This window comes from Podarcis melisellensis (assembly GCF_964234715.1).
Source record: "Podarcis melisellensis genome assembly, chromosome: 2".
Taxonomy (NCBI): domain Eukaryota; kingdom Metazoa; phylum Chordata; class Lepidosauria; order Squamata; family Lacertidae; genus Podarcis; species Podarcis melisellensis.
Genome location: NC_138529.1, coordinates 51,014,915 through 51,036,623, shown reverse-complemented (window position 1 = coordinate 51,036,623; position 21,709 = coordinate 51,014,915). Strand labels below are relative to the sequence as shown.

General features: G+C 40.0%; 1 protein-coding gene across 4 annotated transcripts in view; it reads right to left on the bottom strand.

Annotated features, from left to right (window-relative positions):
• Positions 1-8,730: 8,730 nt before the first annotated feature.
• Positions 8,731-21,709, bottom strand: part of CPEB4 (cytoplasmic polyadenylation element binding protein 4) — a 51,424-nt gene continuing 38,445 nt past the window's right edge. For all 4 annotated transcript variants that reach the window (XM_081900845.1, XM_081900846.1, XM_081900847.1 and 1 more), the window contains 5 exons: positions 20,524-20,613; positions 19,010-19,128; positions 17,894-18,008; positions 17,463-17,644; positions 8,731-13,851 (listed from right to left, as the gene is read on the bottom strand). In XM_081900845.1, the coding sequence (XP_081756971.1) occupies positions 13,624-13,851; positions 17,463-17,644; positions 17,894-18,008; positions 19,010-19,128; positions 20,524-20,613 (734 nt within the window). In that variant the 3' untranslated portion in view covers positions 8,731-13,623. The remainder of the gene's footprint in view (positions 13,852-17,462; positions 17,645-17,893; positions 18,009-19,009; positions 19,129-20,523; positions 20,614-21,709) is intronic.

Below are 21,709 nucleotides of genomic sequence, written 5' to 3'. Positions count from 1 at the left end.
ATTAGCCACGCCCTTTTAGCCCCCCCCCCCCCGAGAAAAAGAGAGTTACCTAACATTTTACAAGACTGATACTGCTTGGCCACTACAGTGCTTAATTCCAAGCATACGGTATGCACTAAGAACTGTGCTGACAACAGCCTCCTGGAAGGTTCAGAGTGTACGTTAGGTAGGCAAAATGTGTGGGACAAGAAACAAATCAGCTGGAAAATGAGCATTGGCCTGGGTGTGGGGTCAAGTCAGCAGTAGACTTTGTAAAGCATTTCTTAAAGAGCTTGGAAATTATTTACAGAGAGATTGTGCCTTGACAATTAATGGCAGACAGAAGGTTTCTGTCAAGCTGCTCCCTACAACTGGAACCAATAGAATGAGAAAAGGGGGTGATATCAGATGAGTTAGTGTAGAATGTGAAAAGCACTGCAAATGTTAACATCTGCTTGCAGAACAAAGATATGCTTTAAAACGGGTGGCCAATTCCCAAGAGACTGCGATCTACTCACAGAGATTAACTAGCAGTGATCTACCTCCTTTTGGACCCTTTCAGGTCATGGGAATGAGGAAGGGTTGGGTCAAAGCTGTTGAGTATTTTCAGGTAAAATGTTGAGCTTTTTTTAGGGGAGCCACAGTTGTTCATCTTCTTTGGGAGGAGCCAATGATCTACCAGTGATCTACCTGTTGGACATGCCTGCTTTAAAACAAGGATGGGGAACCTACGTGACACTTCAGATATTCCCATCAGCCCCACGCCCTCCCTCAGCCAGCACAGCCAATGATCAGGGATGATGGGAGCTGTAGTCCAGAAACATCTGGAGGGCCACAATTTTCCCTCCCTGCTTTAGAATAAAGACTAAAGCTTAAGGTTGATGCAGAGTGTGGCAAGAAGCCAGTGCAGGTTTTCAAGGAGATGAGTGATGCATTCATAGCAATGGGAGGGAACAATGAAATGTGTGTTTTAGTTTATGTGCTGTGCCCAAAGCTACTCACAGCAAACACCAGCTTGCTACCAAAAGATGCAAGTACTGTTATATAGGTACAAAACAGTATGGAAATACTATCACTTGCAAATTTCCTGATTAATTTGCAAGCCCTCAAGTGGTGCTATTATCCTATGAGATTCTCCTAAGAATCCAACAGCCTTGGAACAAGCACACTTGCCTTGTCTGCTTTGATAGAATTCTGGCAACATCCAGTATTTAATAAGCATGCAGGAGCCAAGTTGTGATTTCAGCCTGCATAACCACCATGGAACTTTTATATTCCCTTAGTGAAGGTTATTGGGCTGTTGTTTTTAAGCATGGCTCAAACCCAGTTACAAGTGAAGCTCTCAAGTTTATGATATTTGTGACGCGTAGGAAGGAAAATTGCTGTTGAGTCATAGCAGAATTACTTCAGTCAGCTATAATACAAAGACAGAACAGATTATCCACCTTCAGAGCTAGTATCTGGAGACACCTTGACAGCAACTGAGGCTACCCTTTGCAGTGACAAAACTCTCACACATCTTTGAGAGGTGCCGATCAAGAATAAAGTGCCACAACAGGATTGCCTACTTCTCCAGGGAACTTTCAAAGCCCCTGTTGCTCTCACTGTGGCTCCCACCTTGTTCAACAAGCTGTTCCCAAAATGTAGGGTATATATGGGAGTAGCCTTTAATGTGGTGTGAGATGCTGGAAGCAGAGCAGGAAATCAAGATTAAACTCATGCACACATGAACACGTGAGTGGTCATCCTGAAAGGCTCCTTGGATCCAGACTCCAGAGGACTTTTGGAGAAGGTGATTCTCCAGCTTGTGAAAGACTAACTTCCCATTTAAGGGCCATCTGGATATGCCCCAGGCATGTCAGGAAGATATATTTTATTTCCAGCAAAGGTTATGTGTGTCACTCTCAAAGAGAATATATATCATTGCAAAGCAAGATTCACAATGAGTCCAGAAGGGACATAATGCTTACATCTGCAACTGGAATTTATCCAGCACATGCTGTTCCAGAAGCTTTTGTAATTAGGGCTTGGGACTAAGGGCCAGTTCACAAGTACTTGATTAAAAAAGGATGAGTGTGAACTTATTAGAATGTGCAACTGCTTCTGCGATCACAGATTTTGGAGGAAATGCAACCACAATTATAAGCATGTACAGCCGAGTTCACACTGACCTTTTGTGGTCTTGCACCAACACATGTAAGCATGCGGAAGAATTTGATGTGTAAACTTGCCCTCCACAGAATTGTTTCTCTTCCCTGGTTATGCCCCCATGACTGCTGCTTGCTTGCTTGCTTGCTTGCTTGCTTGCTTGCTTGCTTGCTTGCTTGCTTATAGCTCTCGTATATAATATGGACCTGATCATCAGGACACAAATCACTTGTGAAACTTCATTGTACAACAGTCCTGTGAAGCAGATGACCCACCAGATGACCCACCGGGACCCACAAGTACTGTTATGTAAATGACATGGATGATGGGGGAGTCATCTTTTTGCTTTTTGAAACTGCAGACCTTTCCCCCAAAAGGTGGTAGATTTCAAAAGAGCATGGGAATGTCCAGAACTAAAATGTGTTGGTTATTAAGAAGCTCCTCACCCTCCTATGGCCACTAAATCTTTCTACTAGCTTGCTATGCAGACATTGCCTATGAACAGCAGAGAGCCCTGCAGGGCACAGTCCATTCATCACCTGGGAGCTCCAGTTAAAAAGGATTGAGCAAAAGTGATGAGAAAAGCACCGCAGCTCAGAGTAGACAATCATCTGCTAGATGTACAAGAGTCACCTGGTGTAAGGCAGCTGCACGTACCTCTGGAAAAAGCAGTAATAGAATTATTCAGAAGGCCCAGCAGAGGGAGTGCAACACTGTTAATTTCATGCGTAGAGATGGTGGGTGGTTTCCTTAAAAGCCAGAGAACACAACACACTTATGTGATAGGCAAAAAACGACCACTTCCACAACCTGCTTAGCATGAAATAAATGTTACTACTACCTTGGTTACCCACAGATGATAATTCTATCACATTGCAGTGGTTTAAGATGAAAGGTATTTACAACTAAGCCACTTGAATGTGAGATATATATATATATATATATATATATATATATATATATATTTGCTTTCGTAGATTTTCACGGGTACAGGAATGCAGGTTTTGGTGTCCTCGGGTGTCTTCCCGTGTAAAAGTTGGGGTGTCTAGGCGACGTTTCGACGAGGTCTCACTCGTCATCTTCAGGCTGGTGCTTTCGGCTTCTTGTTACTGGAACAGAGCAGGATCTCAGTGTTTGAGTTCCTATAAATACTGTTGAGGGGGTGTGGTGGCTATACATTGGAGGCTATACACCACACCCCCTCAACAGTATTTATAGGAACTCAAACACTGAGATCCTGCTCTGTTCCAGTAACAAGAAGCCGAAAGCACCAGCCTGAAGATGACGAGTGAGACCTCGTCGAAACGTCGCCTAGACACCCCAACTTTTACACGGGAAGACACCCGAGGACACCAAAACCTGCATATATATATATATATGCTGCAAAAGGCAGCTGCATACAGAGCTTCATTGCAGACGTTTTTCATACTGACGAACTGAATTGGCTTATTTTACTGAGAAGAAGAGATGTTTTCTGCTCTGCTCTCCCTTCTGAGGCCATTATTTGTCTCCCAATTTCCTGTAGGCAGGCAATGGGCCTTTTGGACTGTTGTCTGAGCTGGCTTTCATGACACTGAATAAAGAACAGCTGAGGAATCGCCTCATAGGCATTTGCTGGGCAGCCAATTTTCTATCAACCAATCCGTTTTGAAGCAATGGGGAGATCTATTCTGCTTCCATTCCCAAAATGAGAGCAGGCACGCACAATCAGAAATAAAATGGACATTTTGTCACCTAAAAATCACAAGAGGATGGTTTTCTTGCATTATAACAGTTTGTAACGGATGGAAAATTTTCAGCATGGGATGTGCTACGCAGAGAAATGTGAAGTGTTCTAACCCATTATGCCTCCTCGCTATCTAAACTCTAGCTTTAGGAAGGCAGTCTAAACAAATTCAGTTTTCAGCTTCCATTCCAAAGCTGACGAAAAGGACAAGCTTTAACCTGCAGGGAAAACAGCTCCTGCTGAAAGCATTTGCACATATTCAACCCAGTGCTGATACTTCACAGGGTAACAAGAGCCATCTGATGCACTCTCTTTCTGACATACTTTCCTTTCCCCCAAAGTTACCTTAGGGGGGGGATACAGAACTGGCTGGCTGGGGCAGAGCTGCTGTGCTAGGTTTCTGGCAGGTGACTTTCTGTTGCTTACCAAGAGGGAAAGGGGCAGGGATGTTAGAGCAGTTCAAACACACCAACAGGGGCTCCACCCCACCCGGTAATCAGCTTTGGAGACCAAATAAAAGCAAATGCAGTGTTAGTACAAAAATAAAAGTAGGAACCACCATTCTTATTATCGTTAATTATATTCCCCAAGTTTGCGAACAGCCTCCCTTCAAAGTGTTGACCATATCCAGATTTGCTTAGCTTCAGCAAAGTGGCTGCATCATGTGCCTTCGGATCGTACTCTGGAGTCATGTCACACTTGACCACTTCCAGCATCCTTGTTTCCAGGCGTCACCAAGGAGCCACCAGGCTACTTAACAGTACACATAGAAATACAGTGGCACCTCGGGTTAAGTACTTAATTCGTTCCGGAGGTCCGTTCTTAACCTGAAACTGATCTTAACCTGAAGCACCACTTTAGCTAACAGGGCCTCCCCGCTGCCGCCGCGCCGCCGGAGCACGTTTTCTGTTCTCATCCTGAAGCAAAGTTCTTAACCCGAGGTACTATTTCTGGGTTAGCGGAGTCTGTAACCTGAAGTGTATGTAACCTGAAGTGTATGTAACCTGAGGTACCACTGTAGTACAAAAAAAGAGGACTCATCAGATGACTTCAGAAAGCAAGAAGATTAATACCTCACATTTAACTTGGGAGACAGTTCCCATCTCTCAACCGGGCATGTAGCTCTAAACTCCCCTGATGCAGACAAAAACAGTGGCCCACTCTATTCCTTCCCTCATCCTGTCATTCGGCCCCCTCCTTCACAAGCAGTGCAGTACATCCAGAGCCCTGGTCCCTACAACCAGGAGGAACGGGCCAGGCTCATAGCGTTGCCTGCTACATCAGGGGGAGTATGGCCAAGATGAGAGATGTATCTTCTGAATTAAATCTGGGATGTGGACATGGTGCATATTTATAACAGGTTGTGAGGTGAGAACCCTGTTGGAAGATGGCTAGTATGTTGCAAATCAGCAATTCCATGTGTTTCAGTAAATGCATTTCAGTAAATTGACAATTTCTATTGCCAATAAAGTTGCAAAACCCTCAATAACCTACTAAAAGGGTGTGGCCCTTTCCAGGACTGGTTCTCATCCTCATTTTGAAGGGACAGGGTTGCAGACAGCACAGACAAGATATATTCACTATACAGTGGTACCTCGGGTCAAGTACTTAATTCGTTCCGGAGGGCCGTACTTAACCTGAAACTGTTCTTAACCTGAAACACCACTTTAGCTAATGGGGCCTCCTGCTGCTGCCACGCCGCCGGAGCACAATTTCTGTTCTCATCCTGAAGCAAAGTTCTTAACCTGAAGCACTATTTCTGGGTTAGCGGAGTCTGTAACCTGAAGCATATGTAACCTGAAGCGTATGTAACCTGAGGTTACTAGAAGTAGGTATGCAGAAAATAGATGCATTTAAAATAGCAAATGACTGCTTCCTGCTGTGACAGGATAAAGGCTGTTTCACCATTATTTTTCAAATGTGTACACCTACGATTCTTTTAAATGTATGGCGAAATAGGTAAAGTGTGGATTTGACACCCACCCACACTAACATGTTTATTATACTTACCGTAATTCAGCTATTTGGGGAAACACTTTTTATTGCAGAAAACGAAAGGCTGGTCTCGTGTCAACCAGTTTACATTATTTCAACTTCAGAATCCAAAATGCTGTGTCTCAGTAATATCTTCCAAAACTTCGGGAAATGGAGGTTGCAGAAATGAAAGACCTTGCTAGATTGATTGTTTCTTATACAGCAACTCTATTCTAATAATGATGGGAAAACTTGAACTGGTTTTGTGGGCTACCTGCCAAAGTTTCTATCAAGAGAGTAAAGCAAGGTTGTATTTTAACACCTGTTGTTTAAACTTTGCACAAACGATACAGTTCAGGAGCTTTCTTCTCTCTCCCCCGCCCCCATTGGAGATCAAAAAATCCCAGTGCTTCTTTTTGCAGCTGATATAGCTCATTATCTCAAGTATGGCAAGGCTACTTTCCAAATTTGGAAACTTCAATCAATTATAGTAAGGCCAAAGTGATGCACAGTTTGCCAAAAGGCATAAGAAGCATAAATGTTTCTTGGTCATATAATCAAACATTATTAAATTAAAATTTTAGGGCTTTTTTGGGGGGAGGGAATTACAGCATACCCATTTAGACACAATTAAAAGTTTCATCTGCCCATTCATTGGGGGCTTTAAAGTCACTTTATTTCAGCAAGGGTCATTGTTTGCTACAACCATGTTTTTGCTGATAAAATGGTATCTCATCTGGGCAGCAAAATTTGCTGGGCAGAAAAATTTGATACAATTCCCATTGGTTTTGTGCATCTTGTGGTCTCATATAGTCTACTTGGTGCATTACCTAGAAGCAGCTCTTCCTTCTGTAAAAGGACACATAAATAATTCAGCCTAAACTAGGTGGGGGGGACAGACTTCCAGTAGTATCATGTCAATGCTTATTTTAAAAATATAATTTTTAGATCTGCAGCATTAAGAAGGCTGGGCATAATTTGGGAACTGTTTGATGCTATTTAAATCCTCTTGTAAAATAATCTCAGGATGTGTCTGCTCACAAGATCTATGAAGAAGATGCCCAAATAGATTGTGAATACATGAAGCATTCAAAGTCTGCAATTTCATATGCCTCTTGCAGATACCATCAGGAGGCATCTTCCACATGATGTAAAAGTCAGGCACTTATTGCAATGACACATACCCTTTCCAACTTTCTGTATTAGACAAGCACCATCTCGGTTGTCTTTTTGGAATACATTCAAGGCTTTCCTTTTTAAACAAGTCTTTTAAGGGGAGATTATCTTAGTCTGTATGCATACTGGATTTGAAATGGTTTTTGTGTTTTGCTTTGGGATGTTTCATAAATAAAAAGAAATTGCAAGGGGGGATGTGCTCACTTCACATTTCAAATATTGGCCAAATAATATCTGGCTGGGCTTTTTTTAAAAAACAAAAAAACAGGCGAAGAATAATCTTTGTGTATGCACACCAGTTTGACGATATCACTGTATTTTGTATTGCTATTTCTGTAACTCACATAACTTTTTGTTTTCCTTTTTAGTTTCCTAGAAGGTAAATCAGATTATTTTAGAACTAAATATGTTGCTGAAAACATGATTACCTGTAAGGGTAGCTTTATTAAGAAGCAGCAAGAAAATTGAGAGCCATCTTTCTAATTCAAAACAGTGATTGATTTTGTTTCCAACACCCTGGCAAACAAGTGACATTTGCAACATTCGCTTTAGTGATCTGAATTTTGAAATTTTGGGTTGCTTTGTTTACATGTATCATGTATGGGATTTCGATTGTAAAGGGGCATTGGCTATAAAAACACAGATGGCTTGGCATTGTAATATAGAATACCACGTAGCTCAAAGCCTCAGCTGTGAACATTCCATAAAAGCTTTCCACTTTCTCCCTAGAGCAGCTTCCAAGTGTGCTTGGGGGATGAAGGAGAAAACCACAAGAACCCAGGCCTGCCTCACCCAGACTTGGCAAAGCTGGCCGAGCTTTTTTCTCCCCTGCCTGCCAAGTCACTCCAGTTTCTGATGCTTTGCATTCTTCTCCTCGGACGCGTTGCCACCCCAATTGTCTCACCGCTCATCCAACATTCCATTATTTCGGCATCACACTCTGGGCTTCCCTTTGTCCTGATGATTAAGTAGCAGAAGACCAGTAAGTGGAAGCAGGTGACTGAACACTTGGCTGTTTGTTTTTGGCCTAGCTGACATACCGAAGGCTGGATGTTTAAAAATAGATGCGAAGATGCTGAGTTTGCTGAAGATTCATGCCAAAGTCACATGAGACTCCTGCCAGAGACAGCAGATCTTCCCCAAGTACCAAATTTACAAAATATAAATAGTCAGTATTTGGCTCTACCCCCAGGGTGACATTTGAGCAGCAGCTGAAGGCTTATCCTAACAGCACACTCTCTGTGATTAGCGATGTCTGAAAACAAAGTTCTTTAGGACTATCCCCGATTGTTGGGCTTGATTATGCCTAGGACTGAGACATCGAAGCTGACACCACTGGGAGGCCAAACTCTCAAAACCATCTCAGGACAACATGACAAAATACTAGAAGGGTTCTGACCCGACTGAAGATGGCAGATTTGCTTATTAAATCTATCAATATCAAGGCCATGGAAGCTGCATCTCAAGTATCCAAGGAAAATGGCCCGCTGTATTATGGAATTCAAGAATGACTCAGAAAATTCACAGATGATAATAATAATAATCATCGCATGTTAAGCATGTTAATCTAAGGTAGTACAGAAGACTGTTCTGGTTAACTAGGGCTCCTTCAGGAGCTGTAAGGATAAATGTGAGCATTTTAGGTTATTTCTTATTTAGCAGGTTTGACCCAAGCAAGAAGCAGGGCTAGATGCCAGAGAGAGAAAGCAGCAAAAGGAGAGAAGATCTGTTGTAGATAGTTCTTTACTAAAACTATTTCCTGGCCTATGATTATACGGAGAACATTACAGGAGTCATAAGATGTGAAACTCATTGGGCTGAAGAAAAACCAGTGCACCTTTCAAGTCTCCTCTCTTCTTGTTTCTCCCTCCTTTCCTTCCTTGAGCAGCTATTTAGTTCTTAGCCACCTTGGTCAAAGTCCAAAACTCTGTCCCTTACACTGGCTCTTCAATTCACAAGGTCCAAAGTAGAAAGAATAAAAGAATCATTGTCTAATTTTAGTACTTCTTTTGAAGCAGAGAATAAAACACTACTGCAGGTCAGATGTTACTTGTTTCTAGAACATAGTATACAAAGTGGTTTACAACTGTTATCACTAACAGTAATCACATAAATCTGAGCAGTATTGGGATATGACTGTCCTTCAGGTCAGCAACTGAACGTCATGGCTGGCCAGTGATTTGAATTAGAGACTCGTGTAGCAAAATGATTTCCACTCTGCAACACTGTTCCTTCATAAAATAATGAAGTCAAAAAGAAATAGTGGTTATGTCGTGATGCTGAAGAGCTCAAAATAACAGCTTGAGTAGTCATTGAGTTAAAAGTTTTATTCATTCAACATCTCACATTACAAATATTTAAAAATTATATGCATACTGGTATAAATAGTCATTTGCAAACTATTTAATAACATTAATTTTCCACTAGCACTTCAACAAATGAACTCTCTTAAAAAAGAAACTTGTGTTATAACTTAGAGTAGAACATACAAAAATATGAACTTAATGTGAAAATGACTTTAATAAAAAATGAATTACCCTTATTTAAAATGCTATAATAAATACTACAACCTCCCCATACACAGTAAAAACTATATGGAAATTCAGCCAAGTAGTACAAGTAACTGACATACTTAAATAACTTTTCCTTCTGATAATATGAGCATTACATCGGGGGGAAACATATTAGGGATTAGTAAAAACTAGACACCCACTTGCTAAAAGTTTCACTTCCAAAAAATATAACAAAAGAATCTGATGAAAATTATAAAAACTAATTATACTTTAAATTTTAAAAATATAAAAAATAAAACAGTTGAATACAATATTGTCCCAATTCTTACAATGCTATCAATCACAGTAGCTTTAAAATAAGATAATAAAATAAAGCAAATGACCAAAACCTCTTTTATTCCTTTTTTTAAAAAATAATCTCAAATTTACATTAGTAGAAAGATTGATTTCTGATTCTTTTCTTTAGAAACACCAGCAAGAAAGAGGATTTACTAGAACAGTAGAAAATGACATTTTTAAATGTCTGCAATTAAAAACAAAGAATTACACTGCAAAGATCTTCCAGAAGTCTGAAATAAGTATTGCACATAACTTGAAGTTAACTTGCCACAATTCATCACATTCAAGTTTTAAATCACCTTTTAAAACAGAAGGCTTTAACTCTTCAAGAAACAAAAAAGGGGTGAATTATCAAGTCTTTCCAACAGCATCCTTATAAAACACTAAAGTCATTCACTGCAAGTTTTAGATTTGCTTTCTGCAGAGGTCTGTGTATGGAGAAGTAGATACTATATACCAAAAAAGCACGGGGCAGTGGGGGTTCCTTTACATATAAAATAATCAGAAACACTTTATTTTACATTGCAAAAATAACCATGTAATTACTCTGTAACTACATTGTAAGTACATGGCCAGTGCCATGCTTGTGAGAGAAAATGACATGCTTGTTTACACCCCTTTAAATAAAGTGATACCCTAAGATTTTAAAACTAATTACATGTTAGTTATGCTTGGAGTGACATGGCAACTCCACCCTCCCATGTAATCAGAAGGACATATTATATTAGCACTATCTAGAGTACAGAGTAATATAGATAATCATTTATGCCCTGTAAATTGAAGTGTAACCAAATAATCTGTAAACACGCTTTTCACACAATCACCACAAGTGAATATTAGTAGAATAACATTTTTCTTTTAATATTAGTCATGCATACTAACATTACATGCCCACCACTGGGCAGGCTTGGGTTTATTTCCTTACATATGATTTAAAAGAGCAGACACATCTCTGCAAACACCTAACATCAATTTGTTAAGATTAAAAATGGCTAAACATTCACCAAAAAACATCTGCATTTGTGTATTACTTTTAAAAACCTATTAAGAAGCGGTAGACAATTTGGGATGTTACTTTTAAACTTCTACTCTATGCTTATGCATTAAATTTCAAGGGTCTAAAGACAAACTCTCTCATTTGTCACTTTCATGCTTTTTAAAAATTTCTTTTTAAGTCTCAACTTTACATATAAGTATTTTTTTTTAAATTATATGTACACCAAATACCTGGTGCTGGGCTAAAGATGTTTAAGCAACATGCTTTCTTTTCTCTGCAAATTCTAAAATAGCATTGCCAGTGCACAACATCCATAATTCAAAATGTATGCAGAGCACTGAAATGTATAAAAAGCAGAATATAAGAAAATAAAATTTATTAAAATTATTTATATTAAAAAATGAAGTATATGAAGATCTCTCAGTAATAAAAGTACAAAAAGCTACTCTTTGCAATATGAAAAATTGAGGTATTGCATAAAGAGATATCCCGTCAGTGAAAAGTGTGCCTAAAAATGCTCACTGTTGGAAAAACAAGATATACAAAAGTAGTGCATAACAAATATACATTATGTGCATGACAAAATAAGTTAGCTACAAAAACACTGTACCGAAATTCAGCAGGTCATGTACAAAGGGAAAAAATTATTATTCAAAGCTACTTCTCAAACAGTGTTATTTCTTGTAATGGTAACCCATCTCACCTGTTCACTGGGTAGGATCGGCACAATAAGACACCCCAAGCCACCTACAAGCATTTAAAAAAATTAAAACGAATATTCCAACTATAATTATGTACTTCAGAGAAAAAGGTCCCTGACAGTCTACAAAAGAGCACTCTCCATTTGCATTTACTGTTGTCAATATTTGCAGGGATTTCATTAAAAGCAGCTCCCTTTCTCTACTTGACGAGTAGACAGCAAATGTCTCCATTTTGACCTTTGGAAAATAACAAGGTATGTTTTATGTGTTGAAAATCAAAACTGCTTCTCAAAGATAATTGGGGAGGGGGAAGGAAAGGGGAGGGAGAGGGCTTACAGAAGAGATTTGCTTTTTTTTGTCTGTAGCTGTGCTAAGGCAAGTCTTTGGTTTAAGAGTCTATGGTGGTACCATGCCAGTTCAGATTGCCAATGGACTGGGTTGTTTTGCACACTGCTACAAAATCATTTCTTAAGAACTGAACTCATTCACTCCTATCAATTTTCTCAGCTTTACAGAGCTCAAGTGACTATATCAAACTAACCAACACCACCCTGTGCTTTAGCTTTAACATCTACTGTGTTCTCACTTATATGGTTCAAACAACCCATGCATTTCTCAGCAAGTTGGTACATTAGAGCCCTGGAATTCTTTATTTTCTGTGCTAAGTTCCAAAAAGAATTATTTATTGAGATTTTCTTACTTGCTCTCTGCTGAAAGACAAGCATATTCTTCTTTGCCAATATGCAATGCATATTCATTCAACCAACAGTGCATAACATCCCTGGAAACAAACTTCACTTTGTCCCTCTTATGCTTTTGATGATCCAATTTCATTCAGAGATTAAAACACATTTACATCCCAGAGTAAGCCCAGTAAGTAGCCAAATTTTGATCTGTGTGGTTAGAATGAATTACTAGTGTCTTAGAGGCGGGCAGGGGAGGTGGGAATCAAAATCATAATCTTGAGGTATATCTTTAGGTTCTTGTATTTCACGTCAAAATGGAGAGCAAAGGCTGGCCCCTGATTAACATTAGTAAATTAGGATATAGAGTTCTATATAACCATCAAAAATAAAATCTATACATTTGTTCTTCAGGAGAGGACATGCCAGTTCACTAGTTGTCATTACTTTAGCTTTGGTAGGATTTCTAGGGCTGTATTCTGATAATGAAGTTTCTTCTTTAAAAATAATAATAATAATAATATAACAACAACAACAACAACAACAACAAAGAATAAGTGCACTCCCCACCCACCCCCAGTAGTAAATTGACCCAGGATTTACATTCAGGAACTTTTAAAATGTGATTGCTTGGATGAAGAACACAGATCTAAGCTCTGCCTACTCAATTAGTAAAAGTTTGAATGTGGTGGGAAGTCGGAGGCACGGTGAGAAACACGTACTGTGCTAAAAAAATAGCTTCGGAACCCTTAAATAAAACATTTAACTTAATGCTGCTTTAAACCTTGCTCATGCATTTTTGTTGCTTTAAACATGCTCTTTCCTGTTACTAGGTTAACGGCTAACTGTTTCCATTGCTATAAAATCATAGGCGGCAAGAAAACAGGCTTCCCAGAGGTTTGGGCAGGGAAGGGGAGAAGGAAGGGTGGGTTGGACAAAGTGTCAGAATAGATTCATAGTGTTCCTATCTCATGATTACTTTTCATAAAAGTATTCTATTGATTTTGTTATTAGCAATAATTTAATTAAAAAACAAAATACTCTATTGTTTCATTTCTCTTCTCTTAATATTGTTCTCTCTTCCTTCAAGAAAAGATAGCAGGAAAGCAGTGTCCCCCCGGGTAACTAAAGGTAAGAGAACCTGGTTTCCATGCACTGTGTTATCCATATGAATAGCAGTTCCCAATACAGTTTAATGACAAGATTCTACAAAATACCTATATGATTATAGGTCATTCTTTTGTTACACTATTGTTAAGTTACAGACTACAACAGTAGGACATGCTATCTTGAATAAGAGAGAAGAGGAAGGGAGGGCATGGGAATCAGGATAACAGAAGAGTGCACTTATTTTGAGGCCTGCATATGAACACGCTGCAGGAATCACTTAATTCCAGCGGAATGAAATATGTCTCGGGCGATCTCCTCCCTCTTTCACCAGGGGCTTGTGGAATTCCCTGCCAGCACGTGAATGGATAGCAGCCCAGCAATATTCACAGTAATACTGCAGACAGGTAACGTTAGCACAGAAAAATGGAGCGAATTTTCCACCACAACGGGCCCCCTGACATTCATCACACAGCTGATCATCCAAGACATATGGCTTAACTTCCACCTGTGTTAAAAGAAGGAGAGAGAAAGTTTACACTGCTAGAGTGTCTTCTGTGTAGATTACTGCAATCTAACTGTTAATGCAGATGCCTCAATGAATATTCCACTGTGCCTTAAGAAAACCTCAACTGGAGCAGAGCAAGGATCCAACTAGCCGGGCATCCTGTTGCCAGCAATGGATAACCAGATACCTCCAAGAAACCTACAAACAGGACAGGAAGGCTATAGCTTTCCCTTGTTATATGTCCACCAGTAATTTGGTTTTCATAAGTTGTTTATTAATTATGAAGGTTATTTTATTACTATTATTAAAATTTGTATACTGTCCTATACCTGTAGGTCTCTGAATGTGGAATGTGACACAGTGGTCAGAGTTCTAGACTAGATCCTCAGAGAAATGGTTTCTAATTTCCACTGAGGCATAAAGCTTACTGAGTAATTGTGCACAAGTCATCTTCTTTGAGTCTAACCTAGCTCACAGGGATGCTGTGAGGATAAAATTGAGGGTGCGAGAGAGGAAGCATATATGCTGCCCTGAGATCCTTGGAGGAAGAGCAGGATGAAAATACAACTGCTACTGCTATTATTATTAATAAAAAATATTTTACTAATTGATGCTTAAAGTTATCTATCAATTTGCCGAACCCTCTTTTAAAGCAATCCAGGCTAGTGGTCATCACCATATCTTTGGCAGCATGCTAAGAGACACCATGGAAACCTACAGAAGTTCCCCCCCCCCCAGTAATTTTTAGGATGCTTGCACATGTTAAGAATTTGTTTCGTTTTATACAAGACACACCATTATGTAAGTGATGTGTAAGGCAATAATTTGGCAAGGGAGAAAGGAAAGGGGATTTTGATTGTGCTGAAATGTTTGATCAAAGTATCATATTGGGGGAGTTCTGCGTTGCTGGTTAAAAAAGTATTTGTTCCTAACTGGCAGCATGTCAAGTCAATTTTGAACATATGAAAGTATTTTTTAATTAAAGTTACTGAGGTGCCCCATAAGATCAAGTGATTGAGGAGTTTTGCTGAAATAAAACCATTTAATATTTGCTTAAGCCTCACTACTGGGAAGAGACCATGGAAACAACACAAGAAGGGATATCTGTGATTGGATCTCTTCAGGATTGTTGGTTTTATTTTAAAAGGCCTGATTTGGATCTGAAATACAGCACAGGGGGAAAAGGCTTTAATTCTCCCCCCGCCCCCATTTTCTTAATAGCTATGTGTGGAGTGGGGGGGAGCAATTTGGATTATTTGCCATGCAGAGCAAAACATACAATAGCCATATGTCAGGCTGATGGTAGTATTAGGGGAACAATCTGAAGTGGGAAAAGGAAGGAAATTGGTCTTACCATGAATTTCTGTTTGAAGAGTGGACTGGCAGACATTCGGTTAACAGGATAATTCCTCTAGTTAACGAATGTCCGCCAGTCCACTCATGCAAATAGGGAGGGGAAGAGATGCTTAAAAAAACCAATGTTCCCTCCACTGCCTGATTCAGTTCATTCCACCAACTAAATTTACTATTAAAAAGGGGGTCAGTCCAATCATGGATCTTGTGTCATCTTGTCTTTTTGCACCGTTTCAAGGATTTTAAAAATATTTGAATGTTGAACAGCACTGTTTCCTAACCAATGTTAAGAAGTGTGAATAAACAACTCCTTATTTCATTGAATATGTTTTAGACAGAAATATATTTCAGAGGCTGTAGTGATATTTGTTTTAAATTGAGTTTTATAAAAACGTGTGTGAGAGAGAGATTGAGAGAGCATTAAATACTTACAAATGTCAAAGTCTAGATTTTCACACAAAAAGAGAGGCACAACACGATCCAGATATCTTCACTGACTACAGTACACACTGATTGTCTGGATTTGCCAAACAAATGGGTGTCACTGCTATCACAAACTGTGGTAGCCCCTACTGAAGGGGTCTAAATTTAGATTTCCTCCCTCAGGGGGGGAGGACACTCCTCTTAGATGACTGGTGCTGTTAAAACTGACAGTGGCTGCATCGGAAGCTGTCTTGCAAATCTGGCTTGTTTGGAAGTCATTAGTCATAGTCCCTGCTTCACATGTAACAGGAAACCATGGTCTGTTTTTGCCACTCATGTGAAGAGTAGAACAAAGTGACAGCAAAGGACATATCCTAGTTTATTAAACTGGGATCTGATTGTGCAAAAGTGGTGAGTTTGACTTGCATCTGTGGCTCCATTCCCCAAGGGGGAAGTGCACACACAGATGCAGATTCTGGACATGGAAATCCAGCAAGGGGGACGGCTTTTCTGCAAAGGGGACTCAGTCTAGAAAGGATCTGCATATGCCTAAATCTGCTGGAGGACATGAACAGGAATGTTTTCATTTCCTGCTCAGATTTCAGGTACCTTTTGCTAGCAACAGTAAATCTAACCTGTATGCCATTACTGTGTATGAGAAATTGAAACATGACAGCTCTTCTAAACTCGGAGAAGGACCAGCCACCACAAATCAATATGCACAATATGCACAATTTGCTTTTTCTCCCTAAAAATTCAATCAAGTAAATCATGGTTTTCAAATTGCTGAGTCACAAAACCCCAGAAGAAAACATGTAAAATGGCTAAAACAATACAAACAGTGACAGAGCTGGCTCACAAGATCTTACACCACAACAAAATACTGCCTGTTCCTTAATCCTAACTCTTTCTTCCTCACCATGTGAATGACACAGCACAATGAAAATATCAGAAAATATGTGTCCGACATTAACCCAGAAGTAACTGCAAGGGTGGCTGAGTTTTTATCAATAGTATCTCTCAGGGTGGTGAATAGCACTATTTAGCAGGAAGAAACTCCAACAAAAATTCTCATTATTACATATTTTTAAATGGCTGTTTATTTGTATATATTTTAAAAGTTTATATGTGGATGTTTTATGATGGCCTATATTTGTAATGCCTAATAAAGGTTTGGCGAATGAAGGAAGGATGACAATGAGCTACATACAGGGAAATATGGACATTTGTGGCAAAGCTATTTTTGCTTTTGTTGGCATGTGCTGTGAACATATGTTATTAAGAAGCCAGCACTAACATCAACATAAAATGATGATTGCATATTGTTGCTGTGTAACCTGCACTGAATTAAAACAGGACTCGGAGAGACTCACACAAATTCTGTAGAAATGAATGCAAATAGTGCAGCAGTTTGCATTCTACTGTCATAAACCAATTGACCATTCTACTTCCAGCACATAGGCAGGGGTGAAAAAGAGGCCAACAGCAAAGCAAGTCATGCAGAGGTAACAGGATAACATTAGGAACACAGGCTTATGCTGTGCTACAGGAAATTTCTCTGAAGGGAACAACAGTTTTAGAAGGTGCCAGAAGGCATTAAAAAGCCAATGTTAAACTAGATCCCCCCACCTCCGGATCTCTGGGATGATGGGGGGCTTTGTGGTATAGCTTTTTTGTGTCTGGTATGGCTTTTTTATGCATGTATGCTAGGAATACAGGGAAGATAATATTTTCCATTTAAGACAACATTTTCTCCTGCCACACACGGGCACTTATATGGAAATAAACCCATGAAATAATGCTGAGTAATACACAGAATGTGCTCTAGCCCTTACCCGTTTATCTATCTCTCCATGTTGCAGCTGAACAAAGCGGGCACTGATAGCAGCTATGTAACTCTGTTGATTAGAAAATGCAACACGCCCAGCTCCTTTTGGGTACTTCAGCTCAGGATCTGTGTCAATTCCAGCATAGCAAACTCCTCCATACAGCCGGTCCATTATCATTGCAAGCTCCACTAAAATAAAGTAGTAACAAACGATTTACCCAGATATTTTATATACATAACTTCTCTTTCTAGACCCTGGGCAAAAGCATGTTTATTTGTACTCTTCTATCTGGAAATAATTGGAGTGTCAGCAAAAGTTAAATTTAGCAAGCACTGGCATACTTCTACAATAGAAATAAGGACACAATGTTCTCTCACAGCAGTAAGGCAGCTTGGACAGAATCAACGAGCCACTGCACTTGTTTTTGCATACCATACCTGCCCGTAAGGGTCGTGGAACTCCTCCTACAAAAATGGTTTTCCGCGGATCTAGAGGCTGTGAGCCATCCATCACAAAGTCACTATCGCTAAGATTCCAAGGCCGGATTTGAACCTACAAGCAGAAGATGAGACTTTACCACTCACAATTCAAGTTGACAGTCGAATTATCCCACCACCACCCTGCCCTGCAGCATGCACATCATTAAGATGTTACAACAACAGTGTTTCCTGCATGTCACATCCATGGGATTTTAGAGGCTACTTTCCTAGCAATCATTCTTATCTAGTCAAGCAATAACAAAGCCAGGTTTCACATATGGAATTTCTGAAGCAGGAGCAAAATAGGCTACCAGGGTGGAGAAAGGGCACTCCTCAAGGAAGCAGCTTGCACAGTCCACACGTCTAAGAAAGATGAACCACCATGTCCTTTACTCAGATATGGCTCAGTCATCACAACAAACCTCTGTCCACACATTAAAGTATTCAGAAGTGAAGGACTGAGGGGAGGGGGGTGTACTGTGTGTGTGTGTGTGTGTGTGTGTGTGTGTGTGCGCGCGCGCGCGCGCAGGCACACACACACACGAGTGCATTACTTGTGACAAATGGGCTAGTCCTCAGCGTTTCCCTAGAACACATAAAGAGCCACATCCAGGCAACTGTAAAGCATCTTGTTGTAACCTCCAGTCAGCTGGTTGATAGTTATAGCAAGGCCCATTGAAGTCTATTTGAAGACATGTTTGGATTCATACTGAAGTGGGAGTTAGATCTCCGCTTGTGAGAAAATATATTAAGTGGGTCATAGAATAGGAGGGTCTCTTTGGAGATGGGGTTATGCTGGAGATCAGATATGAAAAATGTGGGATTTGGCCCCAAATCAGGTTAGTAAAGACTAGCCAGGTTTGGCCTAATGCCTACTATTCTATATTCTGGAATAATTATCTTGACCCTAACCCAAAGAATAGTGCACATTTATTGAAAAATAATGGTAGTATGTGCTCACGTAGAAAGAAAGCATGTATTGCCAACCTATGCCTTGTGAAAATGTAGCACTTATGCGCCCAATTTCTGTGTCCATCTTCTTCCAAATTACACATACCTGACAATTCCACTTACCGGTTTGTCTTTAATTGTGGGACTGGAAACACACAGATAGAGTTTTCCATCCTCTTCAATACATGCATCAATCAAAGCCTGCACAGAGCTTTCATCTTGGAACAGCAAAAATGCATATCCTATGTAAATAAAGAAACAGAGGCAAGCATTGCAAAAATTCTGTGAGATTCAGAGCGTTGAAGTTATCTACTTAGGCTCCACATAACCAAGAAAAAGACCATAAAGGTAAAGGTACCCCTGCCCGTACGGACCAGTCGTGACCGACTCTAGGGTTGCGCGCTCATCTCGCTCAAGAGGCCGGGAGCCAGTACCGTCCGAAGACACTTCCGGGTCAGGTGGCCAGCGTGACGAAGCTGCTCTGGCGAGCCAGCACCAGCGCAGCACACGGAAACGCTGTTTACCTTCCCGCTATAAAGCGGTACCTATTTATCTACTTGCACTTAGGGGCGCTTTCGAACTGCTAGGTGGGCAGGAGCTGGGACCGAACGACGGGAGCTCACCCCGCCACGGGGATTCGAACCGTCGACCTTACGGTCAGCAAGTCCAAGGCACTGAGGTTTTACCCACAGCGCCACCCGCGTCCCCGCAATTTGTTCATAGAGATGAACAAATCCTTAGCCCATATTGAGGGAATATGAAGATTTTTTTGGAGAAGCAGTTGGAAATGCGCTAATCTAAACAAATTGCTTTTATTAATAAGAGTGGGAGCAGGCTACAAGAGCCAAAGCTTCCTACATTTCTTGGCCACAACTTCAATGGCAAACTCCCTATACAGTGTATGTTGTAACACATAAGCTTATGTCATTCAAAGTGAAAGATTTAAGTAGAACAAGGAACAGGGGGTGAGGGGAGAGAAGTTAAAGCAAAGATGGAGAACCTATGGCTCTCTAGGAATGGTATTCAACCAAGTTTAATTCAAACTGGGCCTATTAAAATAAATGGCCATAACTTAGTCAAGCTGATTAATTTCAGTGAATCTACTCTGAGTAAAATGTAGCTGAACACCCCCCCCCAGATGTTGGGCTACAGCTTCTATTATCCCTGACCACTGGCTATGCTAACGGGGGACTAATGACTGTTGGAGTCCAGTAACATTTGGAAGGCCATAGATTCCCTGTTTCTGGATTAAATAAACCAAGTAATTTACTGAATGGGAGCAGAAATAAAAATAATCTTAAACTATGACTAAATAGACTACTCTTATCTACAGCCCAACTAAAGTATTCAAAGTACAGCAGGGTCTTAGAGCAATAGCAGCAATGAAGAACAATTTCAAACAAACAAAAGGCACAGAGAATAATACTAAAAAAAAAAGAATCCATAATCTACAACCTTACTGCACCCACATAATAGGAAAATATTGTGTGCCTTAGTGGATTGTGTTGGGCTTGAACCAAGAGAGCCAGTTGTGAAGTTCAATAGGTGAAACAAGATGTCACCAGATCACAGTTAACCTGCGCTCTTCTGAGGAAGGACGGGACACAAAATGGAACATATAAAATACTAAGTGTTACCTTTAGGAGGAAAATAGGACTTGCTTTCAGCCTTGTGAGGCCAATCCACAATCAAAGGGCCAAAGCGGCGAAAGCTAGCGGTGATCTCATCTGCAGGTCAGAGGGAAAAGCAAGTATTAAAACACCACATCATACAGTGATTTCAGGTAAGTTGGTAATAACACTTTGGTCTGGCCTACAAGTATTTTCTGTAATGCTAAGAGACAGAGAGCTGATGATGTTTTTATTGTTTAAAGGGAGGGCTTGACAAGTCAAAACATATGTCTAATAATGAAGAAAACAGTTCAGATACTGAAGCTGTGTGTTTTAGATTACAAATAAAGATTTGCAGCAAGCCACTCAAAGGAGCGAAATCACTGAACCTAAACAGCTACCAGATCCTAGCTTCAGGCATTCTCCCACAGCTAGCGTGCAGAGTCTGAATCAGAGTGCTGAGCAGTCTGCTCTGCAAGCTGCTTTGCAAAATGCTGGGAGAAAGAGAAAAGAATATCACACGGTCTAGTCATGCCTGCTCACATCACATGCTTATGCCACATCTGTGCACATTATCTGAGCTTGACCTCCGACTAACTTCGGCAGGGCTTCTAGAAAGCAGTTATGTAATAGCCATAGAGACGAGGATGCAGACAGTATGCACAGAACACATTAACAGAAAGCAATTGCTGCAGCCATTTCAAAGCCTCCTTCCATTTCAAAATTCAGATCAGGTGACTTACATACTGGCTAATATTACACAAATCTAACTACTGTACTGCTCATGCTAAAAACAGCAGATAGAGAATTCTTAAAGTCAGTCTAATTTTAAAACAAACTCATAATTAAAGCTATTTAAAGGAAGAAAATTTAGTGTTTCTCTATAACACAGTATCTGAATAAATAAAATATATGTGATCTACCCACTTCCATTCATTTACTATTTTCCTTAAATCCATCTCAAACTATCCTCTGGATTTCAACATGTGTCAGGATTTCTTTTCCCAAAAGCAAATGATCTCTGACCCAGTCACAAGCCTTCCAGATACTTTCATATGCATGCAAGCAACAGAGGTGCTAAAGAGATATTGAGACATTGCTTGCAGCTTACTAAAAACTGTTTTTCCAAATTAACAGAATTTGAAAATAGTATTTTAGGGTTAGCTATCCCAAAGAAAGTAATGTAAATTATTGTTTAAAATGAGGCATTATT